At 50.8% G+C, this 18,928-nt stretch overlaps 1 protein-coding gene across 2 annotated transcripts; it reads right to left on the bottom strand.

Moving 5' to 3' along the window:
• Positions 1–74: 74 nt before the first annotated feature.
• On the bottom strand, positions 75–18,604 carry LOC122371542. 2 transcript variants are annotated; one of them, XM_043347932.1, is made up of 4 exons: positions 18,545–18,604; positions 2,168–9,316; positions 1,714–1,793; positions 75–1,293 (listed from the first exon to the last, which is right to left on the bottom strand). In XM_043347932.1, exons 2-3 carry the CDS (start codon positions 8,985–8,987, stop codon positions 1,741–1,743), a joined length of 6,873 nt encoding a protein of 2,290 aa, XP_043203867.1. In that variant the 5' UTR covers positions 8,988–9,316; positions 18,545–18,604; the 3' UTR covers positions 75–1,293; positions 1,714–1,740. The 2 variants fall into 2 exon arrangements, with proteins under 2 accessions (XP_043203867.1, XP_043203868.1); XM_043347933.1 differs by lacking the exon at positions 18,545–18,604 and adding an exon at positions 15,559–15,629.
• Between the last annotated feature and the right edge of the window lie 324 nt (positions 18,605–18,928).

Here is an 18,928-nt window from a genome sequence, read left to right as displayed (position 1 = left end):
TCGCACAGAGTCGCAAATGGCATTCCAGTGCTACGCTGTCAATATAATTAACGAAATATAATTAACGAACTACATCAGCAAGCTTTAACTTGTATTCATTTACATTGAGACATATTTATAAACACAGCACACTGATACACCGGAGGCGGGCTCGCTCACTGGAGCCATAGAGCGGTCGGAGCTGCCCAGACCCGAATGTGATCGGACCCACCTGACAGGCCCGCCTGCAGCCAGGCGCTGCGGGAGGTCACACTACCGCGACTCAATGGTGACTTTGAACTAACACTCTGGCAAACAGTACCCTGATGAGCCAGCGGCGCAAGCAGAGAGATGACACTTCTTTCATCCTTCGTGCTCCGATAAATACCCTACAAATGAGCATAAACAAGAGATAAGTGGGAAACACTCTGCGCAGTAAACAAGGCTTAACCATAGTCCGAGACCCACCTTAGCGCCAAGGCAGTCTTCAACGAGAGCTCCTGATCAGGTCGAAAGCACAACGGGACGAAGCTGTTATCTACAATCTCCGTCGGAGGACATAAAAAACATGCCGCGTGTGAGGATGATACACAAAATAAAGAGCAACTTGTCCGTAATGTAGCCTAGCAAAGCTCACAGCCACAACAGAAAACAAAGAAATCTGGGTGCTAAACTGATATTGCCCACACGCATGAAGAAGCCGAAAAAGTTGGAGTCCGTCAGAATAAATGCCTTCTCTCTGCCACCACGGGCACATCAGACGCGCCCTATAAAGCGGGATCGACAAATCGCCTGCAGTTATTCAAAGGTAACCGGTTCAACGGATCGGCTCTCGGCTACTCTGATAGATTTTCTCACGGTCCGAAGCAGGAAGATGCTGAAATTTCTAGATTGTCGATCTTGCCACGTGAGTGCTCTCAGAAAGCAGCCGCCACGACCGGCCGCCCGGATACTCTGCGCCAGCGCCTGACAGCCGACGCCTTCTCGCGGAGCTGCCTGAGCGCCACTGGGGCGGCGCGGCGGGGCGCTGGTCTGGTCTGCGCCGGTCCGCCGCCCTCACACCGGCACATACACGCGGTCATACACTTTGTACACACACTGACGATGTCCCTCGCATCACGCAGAGATCATGGCGGGCCGGCCTGACGCCGGCACAAATCCCGTCCCCGTGCCCATCTCCCTGGCACTGACCGCAGCACTGTCCCAAACCGTCCGCGGCGCCGGGCGGGCGGCTCGGCGGCCCACCGCCGGCCGGGCCTCCGACGACCTCCGGACGCACCGGCCGGTGAGAGACGCCGGCGGCGGCGGCGGCGACTGCGGGGCAGAGGTAGCGTCACACACAGCGCCCGGCAATACAGGAACACGGCTGCACCGGGGTAAATCGCTAGGCGAATCGTCAGAACTCCTACTGACCGTTTAGATAACGTCGAATCAATTTGGCAACACATTGGTATGAAATATTAACCATATCCTTTGCTCAACACAGATTCATGAGCACGACTTACCGAAACCATCAAAAGACACTGAGCGAAATCAAACCATACAATTAAACGAAACATTCAAACTGCCCCCCCCCCCCCCAGAAATTTGCTAATGCAGAACATGAATAACAATAAAATAACTCGGAAAATAAAAATACAAGTTGTTGAAGTCACATTAATTTTCTCTGACTAGTGACCTTCCACTTTCTTTGACCGAGTTGTTCTGATCACATAGACGATTTGCGATTCTTACCTTACGCCGTGAAGATATAAAATGTGTTCATAGTTCAATCAGTTCAATGTTCGGACAATACACGTCATCGGATTTCTTCTCTGAAACAGGCGAGACATAGGATTGTTATTGGAACGTAACTTTCATCTTATTTCGGAATCTCCCTCAATTCGATAGAGAACCTAAGGTCGTTTGACATACAGCGAAACTCAAGACGACTATAGACTCGTTGTATCGACAATGACAACAACAACAAAAATTAAAAGTGGACATCTCATTTCCGCAACGTTTGAGTGTGATTAAATTACGAATCCTGGACAAGACAAGCATAAGGGTTCCCTGGCATGTCCCATTTGACTATAAATAAATAAATAAGTAAATAAATAAATAAATAAATAAATAAATAAATAAACAATTCAAACCATTACCCCACCAGTCTCTATGACCGGTAGCAGTGTATCGCGGCGGCACCCACCTGGGGCGGCGCTGACCGCCAGCTCGCCGAGGTCGTCCAGCTCGTCGTCGCTCATGTCCGACTCGTTGAGCAGCGTCACCTCCAGCGGCAGCTTCAGCCGCCGGCGCGCCGGCGCCGCCTCGGCCTCGGCTGGCCGCGGCGACGGCGCCTTCTCGGGGGTGGTGAGGTCGACCAGCGCCGGGGCCAGGTCCGGCCCGTCGCCGCCGCCGCCGCCGCCGGACGGCCGCCGCACAGGCACGCCGTCACAGCGCAGCAGGGTGGGCGGCGGCCGGCCGACCGGCGGACTGAGCCGCGGCGCGGCCGGCTCGCTGGCGTCCGTCCGTGCCGTTTGAGCGTCCGCTGCTGCCGAGGTCTGCGGTGGCGGCGCTGACGGGCTAGCCACCAGCCCCTGCGGCCGGCTAGTCCGCGGGATGTCGGACTTCCTGCGAGCCCGCCGCCGGCTGGCGCCCGGCGTGGTCCAGCTCTGGCGCGCCGCGGGGTTGTCCCAGGAGCGTCGGCGCGGCAGGATGATCCCGGCCGCTTTTTCGACAGCGTTATCTTCGTTGGTCCAGCTCTGGCGCGATGAGGGCAGGTCAGCCCAGCTCTTGCGCCGCACCTTGGGCCGCGCTGGGTCACAGATTCGCGCAGCCGTTCCGTTCGGTGACAGCGGACCTGTTGGTCTTCTGCGCCGAGAACTCTGTCCCGGTCGTGCGCGAGGACCTCGCACCGAAGCAACGGGTGACACAGACTCGGTCGTCTCGGCGATGAAGGATCGTTTCAATAGCGACCGATTGGGATTGACGTCAACGCCAGCCTTTGGTGCCTGTCTTCCGCTGAGTGGTTTCGCTGGGGTAAATGACTTCATCTTTGGCTTTGACTGCCGGGCATCCTTTAGTACTTCAGCAGCAGAGCTATCCTGGGAAAACTCTTGAGCCGATGTCGCCGATGATAAGTTGGCCGATTCTCCCACGACCGATGACGAGCTCTCGGCAGGGTTTGTATCGTTCTTAGAGATCTTCTGTATCACCGACATCAGCACTCCTGTTGCCGACATTGGTTTGGAGGGTTGGCCTGTCGCAGGGGTAGACGGCTTTTTCCGCATCAACGGGGACACTGTCTTTACCACCGTCTTGGGCAGCTTCTTAGTGAGTTCTGTCTTGTCAGCTGTCGGTACCACCTCAACTGTCACACTGTGTAGGCGACTCATCAGCCAGCTGGGTGTTGGTACAGATGGTACTTCGGCTTCCGTGACGGGTGCCGGCATCTCGCACAGCATCCGAGCTTTCTTTGCCGAAACCACCACCACATTATCGCTATCTGCGGTTGCCTTACTGACGTTTCCAGTGGTTGGGCGAGAAACAACCAGCGTTTTGGTCACTGGCTTTGTCGCAGAGAGGAACTTGCCGTTGCTACTACGAGGTTGTGTGGACGCCAACAGGGCCTTCCTCTGCTTGACCTTGTCATCGTCCTTCGCAGTCATTGACCGACGTTCGCTAGACCCACGTCGACGCTTCTTTTTCACCACGTTGGTGTCCCCGCTAGCGGTCCTCTTCTGGCAAGTCGCGTGCTGCTGTTGCTGCTTCTTAGACCTTCCTTGCACGGTGCCGATTACCTGCAGTTCAGCATTGCTATCGTCCACGGTCAGCTTCGTCGATCCGGGTGCGGTGTTGCTGCCTGACTCACCGGAGCCGTGCTGTACCGACTGGGGCGCACCACTTACCTCCGAGCCGGACTCCTTGTCAGGGTGTAGTGTCACCTCTGGCGGCAGGGCACCGATCACCGCAAGCTGCCCAGCGTCCTCCCTTACCACCACGGTGCCCGTCTCGAACACCTCCCGTCTGCCTTTACACCCGACAGCGACACGGCGCAGCCTGTCTCGGCACATCACGCGTACTCGCGACGGCGAGAGCACCAGGCCACCATCCGAACCACTCATCAGCATCTGACCTTGGGAGATGCTGCGGTTGACATCAGCTAGTGACAGCTGAGTCACATTGCCGGCCGGTTTCTCCACATCCACGGAATCCGTGCAGTCGCGATCCTGTGGGTTCCGGAAGCGGCGGCCGTCGGCAGCTACGACAATCACGTCGTCAGCTGGCTGCATTCGCCAAGCCTCGCCCGCGTGGACGTCACCAGGCCCAACACGACAGAGATCGCCACTGGCCAGACGCACACTGTAACACGAGGAGCCGTCACCTGGCCGGACCGGCGTCAGCACCACCACTTCTCGCACATCAGAGACCCGTACGTTTTCCGGAAGACGGAAGCGACGCAGAGGGGGTCTGACGGGAGGCAGCCTAGTCACTGGGAGCGGTGCTCCGTCGGGGATCGGAAGCAGGGCAACACAAGATTCGGCCGTGTGTTTCACACGCACTCCCTTGGGCCGAACACGGCCAAATGTGCGTGCCGTGTGCTGGTGCCGAGCCGGCAGTGCCGGCAGGCGCCCAGTGCGGATGGCCAAGTTTCGCTGTAGTTGTAAAATCCGCGAGCGCTGGGCAGTCATGAAACAGCTGCCGCCAATACGGTATTCCGGGCAGTTGTGCACTTCATGGAAGATGCAAAACGGCCGCACCGCAGTCGGATGAAAACGGGGAAGGTGGACGCATGCGCGAAGGGCTGTTGCGATTTCCGTGTCACAGTCTGAGACTGGAAGTTTCTCCGCCTTTGTTTCATGGGTAATCACGGCAGAGCTTGGACCTCCTGCCCTGGAGAGGGGACGAAGGTCGTCTTTTTCATCAAAAGACTCATCGTTCTTGCAGTTGGCGCTGTCAGCTTGCAGACCTCCCGCGATTGAAGCTTGTTCCCCTGATGCAATCACTTCAGTTTTACAGAAAGAGGCACTGCCGCCACTCAATTTCTGAGACTGGGGTGAATTGGTTTCTTCGCTGCAGGTAGGTTCCATTTTGATCTCCTTCTCACCCGATAGGTCGCGATTTCTTTCCTCGTTTTTGTCAAGCGTCGTCGTTGTCACAGCGCTAGTGGTTTTAAGAAGGGATGCTACCAAAGCCTTTGCCATATCGAGGCCTTCTTTTTTCAAAAACCGGTCGGAGGCACATTCAGTTCCTGAACATGTGCCAGACCCCATCGACACATTCTGAGTGGGTGATGATTGGTCAGTTGACACAGCAGTCTGAACATTTTGGGGCCGACTATATTTCTCCAGCAATGACTTGAAGAATGAAAGGCGATCCACTGGCGAGGCGCTCTCAGACGCTTCATGAGCTGCGTCGACACTTGCAGATTCGGCTGCACTATGCAGTAACACACCAGCATCAGTCGAGTTTTCCCTCTGTAACGCTTGCAGATCGACAGTATCATCATGCTCATCGTTCTCGACCACTTCGACATTTCCTGAAACATTAGCCACAGCACTGAAATCCTCCAGAGTATCTGGCCCGAGGCAGGCTTGTACCTCTGCTTCCTTGCTATCGCTCCGTTTCAGGACAGGTTCGTGGAGAGCCCGATTGGAATCGCATATGAACTCGGTCGTCCCGAAAGTGTCTTTTGTTGTGTCGAAAACCTTCGTCTTTTCAGGGGCACTGTTGGGTAGATTGACAGTCGAATCAGTCTTCTGGCTTTTCGTCTCGACCTTTTGCTGGTCGTTGCTGATGTTGTCTTCCGCGTCGTAATCCTGGTCCCTGTCATACTTCTCTCCATCAGCACAGGTAACGTCATTCTGCTGAGCAAGGGTATGTTCATCGCTCTCTGAAACATGGGAATCTTCCAGCGCCTCCAAACAGCTCCCAGTTGCGCCTAGGTTAACATCAAAACAGCCGGCGACCTCCACCTCTTCATCGGCGCTGTGTGGTGGGTTGGCAAAGGAATCAACATCTTCACTTTTCAGTTTGTCCTTTTGCTGGTCGTTGCCGGATTTGTCGTCCGTGTTGCCCCTGTGGTCTTCTTCACTGTTACCTTCCGCGGTGCATGCTTCGTTCTTTTGGACAAAGACATTACCCTTGTTGTCGGAAGGAGTGGTTTCATGGATGACGACTAAGGCATCCTTTGTTCTGTCTAGGTTGTCATCCCGATAGTCGATAGCCTCAGTCTGTTCAATGGTGCTGCTAGGTGAATCAATTGTGGCGTCGATCTCGTCCTTCTCCAGCCCGTTCTTCCCGTCGCTGTTTTTGTCCGCCATGTCGTTCTCGTTGCCATTGCCAACGGTGTCTTGAATGACACAGGCATCGTCATTCTGCTCGACAAAGGGTACGCCAGAGCTTGAATGATTCTGAACCTCCTCTTCCGAAGCACAGTCCCCGTTGGAATCGTAGCTATTTTCTTTGCAATTCACTGAGGCGTCAGCCCTTCCATCATCATATGTTTCAGCTGCGTCACCGGCTATCCCAGCTTTCTCGTCTGCCCTGCATTCTTCCGCACCAGTCACAATGCCTTCGCCTTGGTGACCTGCCACCTCAAGACGAACACAATCTTTCTGTTCATCAGAAACAGAGCTGTCATGTACACCTTTGTCAACTGTAGCTTCCGCCAGCTTTCGGATGTCACTGCACACAGACTTTTCATCGATGTGACTTTGTTCGTTGGGAACCGACCGAGGCGTGTTATCAACTCTGTGAATCTTTGGCTCGAAAGAATCGATTTCGACTTCAGCGGTCACCTTATCTTCCGGTAAAGACGTTGCCATGTCACCCGAATAGGAGTCCGCAGTTTCGTCCGCGCCTTCAGTTTCCAGTAACAGGCGTCTTCGCGGTCTGGGAGTACGAGAGCTGTGGCGCACAGCAGCCGGACTGAGTCGCAGACTTGGAGTGACGTGACTAGAAGTTGCTGGACTTGGCTGCTCTCGCGAAGGAGTCGGTGGCATGTCTTGGACTGTGGCCGCCGCCAGCAGAGCCCGCTCGCGGCTTACCGACTCCGTCAACACCTGGAAGTCATTTTCACGCCAAGCGTTCACCTTCTCCTCCACCGACTCAGGGCGCAGCAGTTTCCCATACCCACGAGTCGTCGGTCCATCGTTAAGGGATCCAGAGCCGCGGATACGCACCTGGCGATGCCCATCGTATATGAACTGTACGCAGTCGGCGCCCTCTGCTGGTTTGTCCCAGGCTCGCCGCATGTCCAGTGACTTGTGCATGACTTTAGACAGTGGGAGAAGATGGCGACCTCTATGCACTGACAAGTCACGCGAAGATCGAGCTGGGGACAGGTAGCGAGGCGGTAGGAGAAGGGAGTACAGCGGCAGAGCATCAGTCGAGTCGTCTTTGGACGGCGACTGCGCCGGTCGGAGAGCCCTCAGATCCTTTTCGTCGCGCATTCCTAGCCACACCTGCTTCTCTAGCAGTGTTTTGAAGCGCGGTTCTCCTCGTGGCCGCACGATGGCAGGCGGCGGCTGAGCAGGTGGCGGGTACTCTGCATCTCTATCAGTCAGCTTCTCCTTAGGCATAAGACAGTCTGGTACGGGAAAGCTCAACTTCAGTGGAGCCTTCTCCTCGAGAAATCCTTCCAGTGCGCTACTCGTGAAAACACCCTCAGGATCTGAGCCATCAGCCTCGACAATTTTCTGCATACGCTCGGCCAGCTCCGGGTTGCGTGGCAGCGTCACAAGATCGCCGGGTGGCAGAGGGAGGGGAGCAAACACTTCTCGCTTGTGTTCACTGATACTCACGTAGCCGCACTGCGAAGCGACATCGTCCAACGGCACTGTAGGTACTGAACGCCACCCTGTCGATTTGATGCGCTCGTTATCACCTGCACCAACAAAGCGACGCTGATTTTGCACGCTGGCCGGTCTACACCGAGCTGCGCCGCTGCGACGACTCGGCTGACTGCCTGAGCCCATGCGACGCGCTAACGGTCTGTCCTTCCTTACGAGAATAGTCGTCTTCTGATCGCCTTTACAGCTTTCCTTATTTCCGGGAGACAGGGCGACAAACAAATTCTTTTCCGAAACCTGACGATTGTGTGGGCGTGGACCAGCGGGATGGTTTTCAATTTTCTTACTGTCCACTTTAACGGAAACCACACCCGACTTGGACGGCGTCCTTGGTTTGGGAGACGCTCCATCGCCTCCAGTTTTCCCACATCCAGACAGCAGAAGTGTAACGTCGTCGTCTTTCCCGCGGCTGGGGAAATCAGGATGTACCGTGCCACCTTTGTGAGCTTTTTTAGCAGGACTACACTCCAGCAATGACTCTTTCAACATGCTGCTGTCGACCGTGTTTCCAAAGAAGCTCCTTTTGCGAACAATTCCTTTACGTTTACGAGTAACGGCTACCTCTGCCAGCAGCACTGGTGGTTCCTCAAAATCACACGCCGGTTCTTCGTCATCAATGGTAATAACCTCTGGCTGAAGCACAGGCGGCGCAAGTGTTGGTTTCGTGCTTTTGTTGCAGGCGCCGAGCTTCTTTCGGGGCGGCAAAACTTCCCTGTTCTGCTCCGGGTCTGCTGGAGCGTCTGAGGCCGTATAGGGCAGCAATGCTTCCGTCTGTAGGAGAGGCGGGCCAGCTTCATCACCTGACCCAGCGAGATCGCCACTAGCCATCACGTCCACGGTAATGTCAACCGGAGCGTTTGATGATGATGGGCCAGCTTCACGTACATCTTGGACGGTACTGATGGCACAGGTAGCTGCGCTCTGCTCTTCTGAAGTCGAAGCGCTGTTGTTAGAGGATGTCAAGCTAGCTTTGGTGCATGCCTCTACAACTGAACCACTTTCGGGTGAAGCCATCGATGGTACCAAATGCGAGGATGATTCACTTTCAGACGAAAGTTTTGAAGCAGTCCCGACAACGTCTTCTGCCGCCACAGAACTGTCATGCTCAACGGGCTCATCTGGTAAGATCAGCAGTGGTATCTCTGGTGGGCCGCTTTCCATGTTTTGCTTTAACATCTATGCTCTCGGTACAGCAGACCTTCCAATACCTCCCCTACCATATACCGAGCGCATTCGAGCACTCATCGACTTTGATGTGGCAAGCCACCAACACAGCTGACTCGATGTAAGGCTGGACTTTCTTCAGTACTGTACAAATTTTTGCCAGGACCACGTATCCAGCAAACTCATACTGTTCGAGCCTGTTGGGTATTTGAGCTCTTAAAAACACACACAAATAAAGCTTGGTTGGCTTAGTTCTCGGCGACACATCATCCAACAACGCCAAGCAAATCTTCAGTCACATTTAAGTTGCTGGGAATCACTATGGCATTCTTGAATATGATCTGGAATGAAAAACAGAAACAAACATAAGTGCATTGACAACGGCAAAAGGAAGTTCGTGTGGATTTCACGAAAAAAGAGAATGCTTTACTACACGAAAGCGATCACCCACAATAATACGAGTGGATCAATCAACACTCATGCGTGAATGCGGCAGTCGCTGAGCTGATCGGAACCGTCTGAGGTCAGGGAAGGTCAGAGGCCAGTTTTACCAACAGAAAAATAGCCGCCTGCCGGAATGTTTTGCCTAGAGACCGCTTCACACATGGAGCGTAAACGGTAAAGCCCTATCCGCTTACGTGCCCAGCACGTTTACGCTCCGTATGTGAAGAGGTCTTAATGCAAAAAATTTCGGCAGGCGGCTATTTTTCTGTTGGTAAAACTGGCCTCAGGTCGAAATATGGCGGAAAATGCTGGTCGCTCTGAAATAGTGGCGATGAGTGATTGTGGCGCAAAACGCCCATCCTTCATCATTTACATAGTAACACACTGCAGAACAAATGTCTGTCATGCAGGATTGTCAACGTGAGATTAGATGTCCGAATCGGCTAAATTCCATTGCCTCAACTATGGATGGCTGCCGGGTCAAGGGACGCACCATGACATTTATGCAATTAACCGGAAACCATAGACTATTCATGGTTAAGCAACACCCTCCGAGATTTCCACGCCCTGCTGGAGGGGGGGCGTGGAGAACACCCCCTCACTGGCGAGAACATTCCCTCACTGGCTCGGCTCCTGAGCCACTTAGCGACACGCAGAAGACGTTAAAAAAGCACAAAAAAGCATGAGGAAATTCTTTGATTTTGTCAATTTTTGTCAGGTCACCAGAGCTCATCGAAGGCTAGTTTCAGTCTCTTTCGACAATGTTCGACAAATGGGCGCTTAACTCAGAAACGGATAGAGCTACAGCGCCGCGGGAAAGCACATTCGATAGCTCTTTAACCCTCGCCGGCACAGGTCATTTTGCGTACCTACTTCGACGACACAAGGGGGTGGGGGTTGGTACGGCCCTGGTACGACCCCCCCCCCTTGCGTTTGGCCCCTGATCGAGTTAGAGCTTCGAGGAAAAGACGAGCGTGTTGCCCGTGACGAGAGGAAGCCGATGATACCCAATATTAAGGTCCTAGGTCATCGGTTGACCTTCCAGGTCAGGTCAATGACCCAAAAGTCGGGAAATTGGGACCTGTTAAAACGTCGTAAAGTGTGGCTGCTAGGAGATTTTTCGGGGTGTTGATAACGATTATCATGTAAGTTTTGATCACAGATGATGTCTTTGTGCATTTAGGCCATTTCGGGTCGGGTCAGGTCAACCAGAAGGGGTCCTGCCGGGTATTCGTAGTACCTACCTACGTGCCAACCGCCTCTGACAGCTTCGTTACATGTTACGAAGGCACCAAAACTACTTCGTAAATGTTCAAATGGTTGCTAAATTCGATATCAGCTCCAAAAACTAGTCTAGAAACATGTAAAACACGAACAAGTAAACCGAGGTCATCAAAGACCAATGAACTGACCTGACTTTCAGGTGACCTTTACACCCAACCTGATCCATGGGACCAACATCATGTCACATGTTTGAACGCTTGAAACCACGAAGACTGCAAACGCGCGGCCACGGATCACCTAACGGATCGGCAACTCTCCCCGCTTCCCATTGTTATCGGTGTACCCGCGGAGCGGGCTGCCATCTAGCGGCGCGGATATCTTCACTAAGGAGGGAGCCGGCCGCCCGCCGCAACCAGTGTTAAAAGGCACGGGGAAACGGGTGTGAACGCAACACCCGTCCGTCGTTTACATCCTCAGGATGTTCAGATCAAGTTCAAATCCTTCTCCTCCACGCAGCAACTCTCGATCCGGACTGGACAGGCAACTTTATCTCATGCGGGCTGCTCCCTTGAAGCGCACCACTGCTCCCTAGGGAGCACACCCGTAGCCGGGTGCAGAGAGTGCTTGGGGGGCTGGTCGTCCTGTCCATTGGGACGGGCTCAGCCCCGGTGACTCTCTAGGGTGCCTGTCCATACCAATGTTTCCCCCAATTCCTATAATCCTTCCGGCTCTGCAATGGTCTCAATGGACCGAAAGGGCCTAACCCAACAAAACAAAAACAATCAAAGGTTGTGAACGGATTAAATTACAGAGTCTCTCTAACAGCTGGAATGTTACCATAACATGGAAATGTTACATACTTTATTCCCTAATCAGCTGGAGCATGCATAATGATACAAATGTTTCTAGTCATGCTTGAGTTGTATGAGCAAGAAGCACGTCCTCGCAACTTTAACGTCGTTTTTGGCCGTACACGAAGCCACCTTTCCTCATCCGTCTGCCCATAGTACGAGTTCATCCTCTGTTCCTATCTCGATGGTCACAGGCTACCAGTTGGAGTAGATAACATCGGAGCAAATCCAACGAGCTGGCCATTAACGTGACTATAGGTGGATCTCGGCCCCTGTTTCACGATACGACCCTCCCCGCCGCTACAAGGTATTGACACTTAGCCGGTTTCCATTAAGACGTTGGCAACATTGTGAAGTTTGCTTACGTTTCCATAGGAACGGAGGCACCCATACCTGATGATGCTAGGTACTGGGTAACAGCGTGCTGCTAAACAGTGCTCGTATAGCTTTGGCCCCGAGGCTGGTTTAGCCACGTGTTACATCAGACATCTCAAAATATCTGTGGCTTAGAGCCAGGTCAGGTCATTTTGCACCCTATATATTGCCGCATACTCAATACTCTCTCTCTCTCTATATGCATAATAATATGTGTAATACTAATAATAATTCAATAAGAGCAAATTGAAAGGCGTCTCATTTGGTCTGGGCGGGTCATCCTTAACACCCTCAAACATCGGGTTACATGTATGTAAACAGTGGAATAAAAACGTTCACCAGCAGTTTTTTACTATAACTTTTGATAGAGACGTGCTAGAGCGATGAAAACACGTCAGATGTGTTCAGCTCGACGATACGGATCGACTGATATGCAGAATGACCCTTTCCGGTCAGGTCATGACCTTCACCTGACGTAAGATTTTCAAAATGACCTTTCAAGGTCAACCTATAGTTCATTCGACGCGTCTCGACGAGAGGAACACGATGCTGGCAAAAGTAATGTCGTGGCTCGTTTGAGTCAAAAGATATTACCGAAAAAAACGTTTTTCGTAAACACGGCTATTTTTGGAGATTTTGCTCTCTGGACGCTAAACCGTTGACCTGAGGTTAAATCTGTGAATAAAACTCAGAAGGACCTGTGAAAGAGCTATCGAATGCGCTTTTCCGCGCCTCTGTAGTTCTGTTGGTTCCCAAGTTATGCGTCGGATGTTTCGAAAATTGTTGAAATAGACAAAATTTGCCTTTAATGACCTCTGGTGACCCGACCTTTGATCTGACCTAAAAAAATGACCGAAGTATTTCCGCCATTATTTTTACGCCCTTTGGAATGCCGCTTACCCCGTGTGGCTACGTAGCCCAGAAGCCGAGTTAGGAGGGGGCGGGGGTTTCATACACCCTCGGCCCGGCGCGGTTGGTACCGTGTACCGGCCCGGCGTGGGTTTATACTTTATGCAAGTAGGATATTTGTGAAAGTTATAGATTTAATTTAATCGGCAGATGAATATTTATCAAAAATGTACTCATGAAATATATGTAAGAGATGACAGCGATCGGAAAATTACCAATTTAGCGATGGACGCTAGGTCGCCCACGTGGGTATGAAAACAACGATTTTCATGACAAAGGATACGATCTCAAATACTTAACCTGTCTCTAACGATTCTTGCCATTCTCATTTATACCATAGGTATCTTCTGAGCTAGCTGAGAAACCATGTTCCGCAGAAAAATCACTTAAAGGGACCCTCCCACCTTAACATTAGTTTTGAGTTGAGATAGCCAAGTTTGCGGCCAGGCTCAGAAACCACCATTTATCCTGGTCGCAACCCCCGCAGCTTTATGGTGTTCAAGAAATTTCTTCCCTTTACTTGCAGGGTGGGACCAGCGTGGTCCCTATCTCTTAACCATTACGGGAATCTGATGACGTCATCAGGCTTTCGAACGTCCGTTAAATGTTTGACTAAAACGTTTTGTAGCACGCGGTGGTATATGCTGCTTTGCGCGCAACAAATGCCGCCATTTCAAATAAAGTCGCTAGGAACAGCGGAGATCCCAAAAAGTAAACAAAAGTAAAAGTCTAATATCTTGAAAACCGGTGAATATTTTTCGATGAAATTTGGTAGATATTCGTTTTTGCTCTTTCTGAACCGAGCGACATCACTTTCATGCCAATTCATTAACTTTTTTGAAGGTGGGAGGGTCCCTTTAATTAGCTCCGACACGACGCCCTCAACACGCACGAGGCCGGCCGCTTCCTTAGTGAAGATAGTTCACCTAAATGCCCACCAGGTGGCAGGGGAGACAGATCGCGGGGGGGAGTTGCCGATCCGTTATGTGATCCGTGGCGCGGCTAATGCGAGCCGACATATGCCGAACCGCGATTCCAGCCAAACATGATCTCGAGAAATAGGTGACAGGTCAAACGTGCTTTGGGTCAGGGTCATTAAATTTTAAGGGTAGGTGTAAAATTAATTAACTCGAGGGAACTGAAAGTTTCGTGGTGATCGGCCGCTTTTTACGAGAGTTATTCGCGAAAAAATACAAGGGGGTCCGTTCGACATCCTCCCTATACGGGCGAGATATAAGAATAATAACACCATTTCCATAATGTTTTGATGATCTAAAGACTGCCATTCGTCGTTGACCCTACATCAATTAGCACTAGCAGCCCAAATAAAATGGGCATACAATGCCTCAAGCGTCAAAGTGTTATAATCCAGCCATCACTTAGAGTGATGGTGGAACTTGGAAGTGCTAGAATAATAAAAAGTAACAATGCAGCCCAAGTGATCACTTTTGAAAAGTCAGCCATAAATCTTAAATTGTGCCTATGTTTAGGAAAAGACCAACTCTTCTCTCTGCAGATAAGCTTGCTGACAAAAAGACTAAATATTGGCTCAGGCCTGAGGTCTCAGTGTGTACATCTAAGAAGGGATTTGCAGCCACCCACAGACCTTTGGCAATGCTGTTCCTAACTGGATAGAAACATGTGACTATTAAATTGATAAAAATGAACATGCTCAATTCTTAAATGCCTTGATGTCCCTGAAAAAGAATGTCAAACGGCTCAGTCAACAGCAGTTTAAAGATGTGAAATGGTTCCTGAAAGTCATAGCAGGAAAAGGATCTTATCAATCATAATAAACTTGCATAAATGTTGACTGCCTTGAGGGGAATGTCCTCAAGATCAGAAGAAAATGTGATGACAAACTAAACCTTGATGGCTAGACCACATCAACATTTTAGATGTTTGGGTAGCATTAAGCACAAGCATGTTTAGTTGATACCTTATTGCATACTGGTCTGAGTCTTGACTCCCTTCAAATATGCATATTTTACTCATAGAGAAACAGGGGTATAAACCTGAAAGCTGAATAACAGTGACACACTCCACCAATGACAGAATTAATTATAAAATCTGGCAGTTCTAGCATGGCATGAAAGCATAAAGCCCACAAGAAAAAGCACACACATGAAAATTAGGTAGGTATTAGGTAGGTCAGACTTCAGGGCAAACACATGTCTGCAGGTGGCCCAAAACCAAAAGGCAGCTCAACCTTTAGCTACATGCCAAAGCCAACTGAAAATAAGCCTAGGGACATTAGGCACAACACCAATGCTACAAATGTGACAACAGAATACAGATAATGTTATCTAAAAAAGATCTAAAGACAAATGAACGAGTAGGTATCTAATGACAAACACTAAATTGACTGGTCAGGTAGAGGTAAGGGTAGAGCAGCTTACAACAGCTGAAGTTGCATCATGCAAGTTAAAACAGAGTGGATAGATTAAGATACTTTAAATTGTATCATTGTAAGGTAGGTACAGCCTCAGCACACACTCATGACTCAGGCCTACAACTCCACACCAGCAGTAAAAGTTTTAAGCAGCAGAGATGTTTTTCCTCCAAAATATTCTTAGAATACAATGCAATGGCGACTTGAAAACGTCGTCAGGCAGCCATTCCGCCACCACTCGCCATGCAATCCTGTGTCACATTTCCATCACAACTCTAACTTTACAGTCTTGGTCTACTCAGACATGATCAGGACACAAAACAAAATTGTTCTATGATGCAACAATAGTAAACTCAGCGAGGCGCAATTAAACCGTTCAGAAACCCACCCGAACAGTAGCACACACATCCGCCGGAAAAATAAAGCCCAAACACAAACACCACCCCGGTCGGGCTTGGGTCGGGCAGCTGTGTACCGCAGGCGCAGCCGCCGCAGTCCGCGAATGCAGCGCCATCTGTAAATCCTACGCAACCCAAACTCCAGCCAGCCGGCCGACGGTCGCCCGTTCACGGGTGCGGCTAATTGTGGGCTACGCTTTTGCGAAACCGCCCAAGTTGCTGCCCAACTCGACCAAAGCGAGATACCACCATTAGCCGCACCCCACCTGTGGCCGCCGTGCCAAGCCGACGCATGCTGTGACGTCACTGGGTAGGAGAAGATAACGTACCAACTCAGACCGACTCAGATAGACTCAGAACCACTCAAACTGACTCAGACCGACTCAACCGACTCAAATCGATTCCGATCGACTCAGGCAGACTCAAACCGACTCAGCAGACTCACACTGACTCGACCAACTCAAACCGATTCAGATCGACTCAGATAGACTCAGAACGACTCAAACTGACTCAGACCGACTCAACCAACTCAAATCGATCGACTCAGACAGACTCAGAACGACTCAGGCAGACTAAAACCGACTCAGGCAGACTCAAACTGACTCGACCGACTCAATCCGATTCAGATCGACTTGGACCGACTCAGATAGAATCAGAACGACTCAAACTGACTCAGACTGACTCAACCAACTCAAATCGATTCCGATCGACTCAGACAGACTGAGAATGACTCAGACAGACTCAGATAGACTCAAACCGACTCAGGCAGACTCAGACTGACTCGACCGACTCAAACCGATTCAGATCGACTCAGACCGACTCAGATAGATTCAGAACGACTCAAACTGACTCAGACAGACTCAATCGACTTAAGTCGATTCCAATCGACTCAGACAACCTCGGAACGACTCAGGCAGACTCAAACTGACTCGACCGACTTAAACCAATTCAGATCGACTCAGACCGACTCAGGTAGACTCAGAAGGACTTAAACTGACGCAGACCAACTCAACCGACTCAAATCGATTCCGATCGACTCAGACAGACTCAGGCGGACTCAGGCAGACTCAAACCGACTCAGGCAGACTCAAACTGACTTCATCGACTCAGACCGACTCAGATAAACTCAGAACGACTCTCAAACTGACTCAGACCGAATCAACCGACTCAAATCGATTCCGATCGACTCAGACGGACTCACAGACTGTCTGAGTCGTTCTGAGTCTGTCTGAGTCGATCGGAATCGATTTGAGTCGGTTGAGTCGGTCTGAGTCAGACTGAGTCGGTCTGAGTCGATCTGACCGACTCAACCGACTCAAATCGATTCCGATCGACTCAGACAGACTCAGGCGGACTCAGGCAGACTAAAACCGACTCAGGCAGGCTCAAACTGACTCGACCGACTCAAACCGATTCAGATCGACTCAGACCGACTCAGATAGACTCAGAACGACTCTCAAACTGACTCAGACCGAATCAACCGACTCAAATTGATTCCGATTGACTCAGACAGACTCACAGACTGTCTGAATCATTCTGAGTCTGTCTTGAGTCGATCGGAATCGATTTGAGTCGCTGGAGTCGGCCTGAGTCAGATTGAGTCGGTCTGAGTCGATCTGAATCGGATTGAGTCGGTCGAGTCATTCTGAGTCTGCCTGAGTCGGTTTGAGTCTGTCTGAGTATGTCTGAGTCGTTCTGAGTCTGTCTGAGTCGATCGGAATTGATTTGAGTCGGTTGAGTCGGTCTGAGTCATTCTGAGTCTATCTGAGTCGATCTGAATCGGTTTGAGTCGGTCGAGTCAGTTAGATTCTGCCTGAGTCGTTTTGAGTCTGCCTGAGTCTGTCTGAGCCGTTCTGAGTCTGTCTGAGTCGATCTGAATCGATTTGAGTCGTTTGAGTCGGTCTGAGTTAGTTTGAGTCGATCTGAGTCGGTCTGAGTCGATCTGAATCGGTTTGAGTCGGTCGAGTCAGTTTGAGTCTGCCTGAGTCGGTTTGAGTTTGCCTGGGTCCGCCTGAGTCTGTCAGAGTCGATCGTAATCGATTTGAATGGGTTGAGTCGGTCTGAGTCAGTTTGAGTCGTTCTGAGTCTATCTGAGTCGGTCTGAGCCGATCGGAATCGGTCGAGTCTACCTAAATCGGTTTGAGCCTGTCTGAGTCGTTCTGAGTATGTCTGAGTCGATCGGCATCGATTTGAGTCGGTCTGAGTCGATCTGAATCGGTTTGAGTCGGTCGAGTCAGTTTGAGTCTGCCTGAGTCGGTTTGAGTCTGCCTGAGTCGTTCTGAGTCTGTCTGAGTCGATCGGAATCGATTTGAGTCGGTTGAGCCGGTCTGAGTCAGTTTGAGTCGTTCTGAGTCGGTCTGACAGGTTACCAGGATGGTTCTAGGCGTATTTCGCTTTGGTCGAGTTGGGCTGCCAAACTTGGCAGTTTCGCAAAAGCGTAGCCCACAATTAGCCGCACCCCCCGTTCACCGGCGCAAAGCGACAGGTAGCGACATCTGTTGGTCTGTGACCGAAACCTGGGGGGGACAGGATAGGGAATACCAACGCCATGATTTGATAATGGAATGATTATGATCCTACCTGAGGATGTTTATTCCATCGAAAACCAATTATTGCACTGGCAATTGACATAGCTACCTACCTACAACGTCGTTTTTCGCCGGCGCCGGTAAATGCTACGACAATGGCTTCCAGTTCCGGTCAAGTTCAAGCTCAACTTAAAATGGTTTCCGCGCACAGCACATTACATTTTAAGACGGGAGCACCTGGAATACGAAGCTAACTCGTTAGGAAACATGTACGAAACCCAAATCCGAGCATCTCATTAAAATGCTATTTGTTGCCCAAACCCCCATGCCCCGTAACAATCCAGCCTCATCGGTCGAGCTTAGGAAAAAAGATCGGCTTATTTCAAGGGAATGTTACTATGGGTTCTCACGAGGCCAGTCTCCCCAAAAAAGTCAGTGATAAACTCACAGGAATCGCTGTATCCAAGGCCGTAATGGATCCAAGGTCGTTCCGCATCAATCCGCCAGCGACATGCGGCGAGAAATCCATTCGGATTTATAGCGTTTGCAAGTAAGCATGTTCTATGCGATTCACACTGCGCAAGCAGCCGATGCGGCTGGAAGAGTAACATCGAAGTTCGTTGATTCATGATCAGTGTTAAAAAGATTACGCTCATTTTTATTTATATGAAATATTCTCTTCTGAATTTCTCAGTTTTCCTACGCCAATATTTGATAACTTTCAAATAACAAGTGATTTTCAAATGTCTTTCTGTTACACCATTTTAAGTTCACAGAATTAAGAACACACCATAGGGGACAAACACGGCGAACCCCTTGCGCATTCTGTTGT

This window comes from Amphibalanus amphitrite, unplaced genomic scaffold (assembly GCF_019059575.1).
Source record: "Amphibalanus amphitrite isolate SeventyFive unplaced genomic scaffold, NRLGWU_Aamphi_draft 001256F_arrow, whole genome shotgun sequence".
Classification (NCBI taxonomy): Eukaryota; Metazoa; Arthropoda; class Thecostraca; order Balanomorpha; family Balanidae; genus Amphibalanus; species Amphibalanus amphitrite.
The sequence above is the reverse complement of the archived record's forward strand: the minus strand, read 5'-3'. Positions and strand labels throughout refer to the sequence as shown.

Coding starts and splice junctions, on each gene's coding strand:
- LOC122371542 (XM_043347932.1), bottom strand. CDS start 8,987: ATGTTAAAGCAAAACATGGAAAGCGGCCCACCAGAGATACCACTGCTG. Junction 1,794..2,167: donor GGCGGTCAGCGCCGCCCCAG/GTGGGTGCCGCC, acceptor CGCCTGTTTCAG/AGAAGAAATCCGATGACGTG.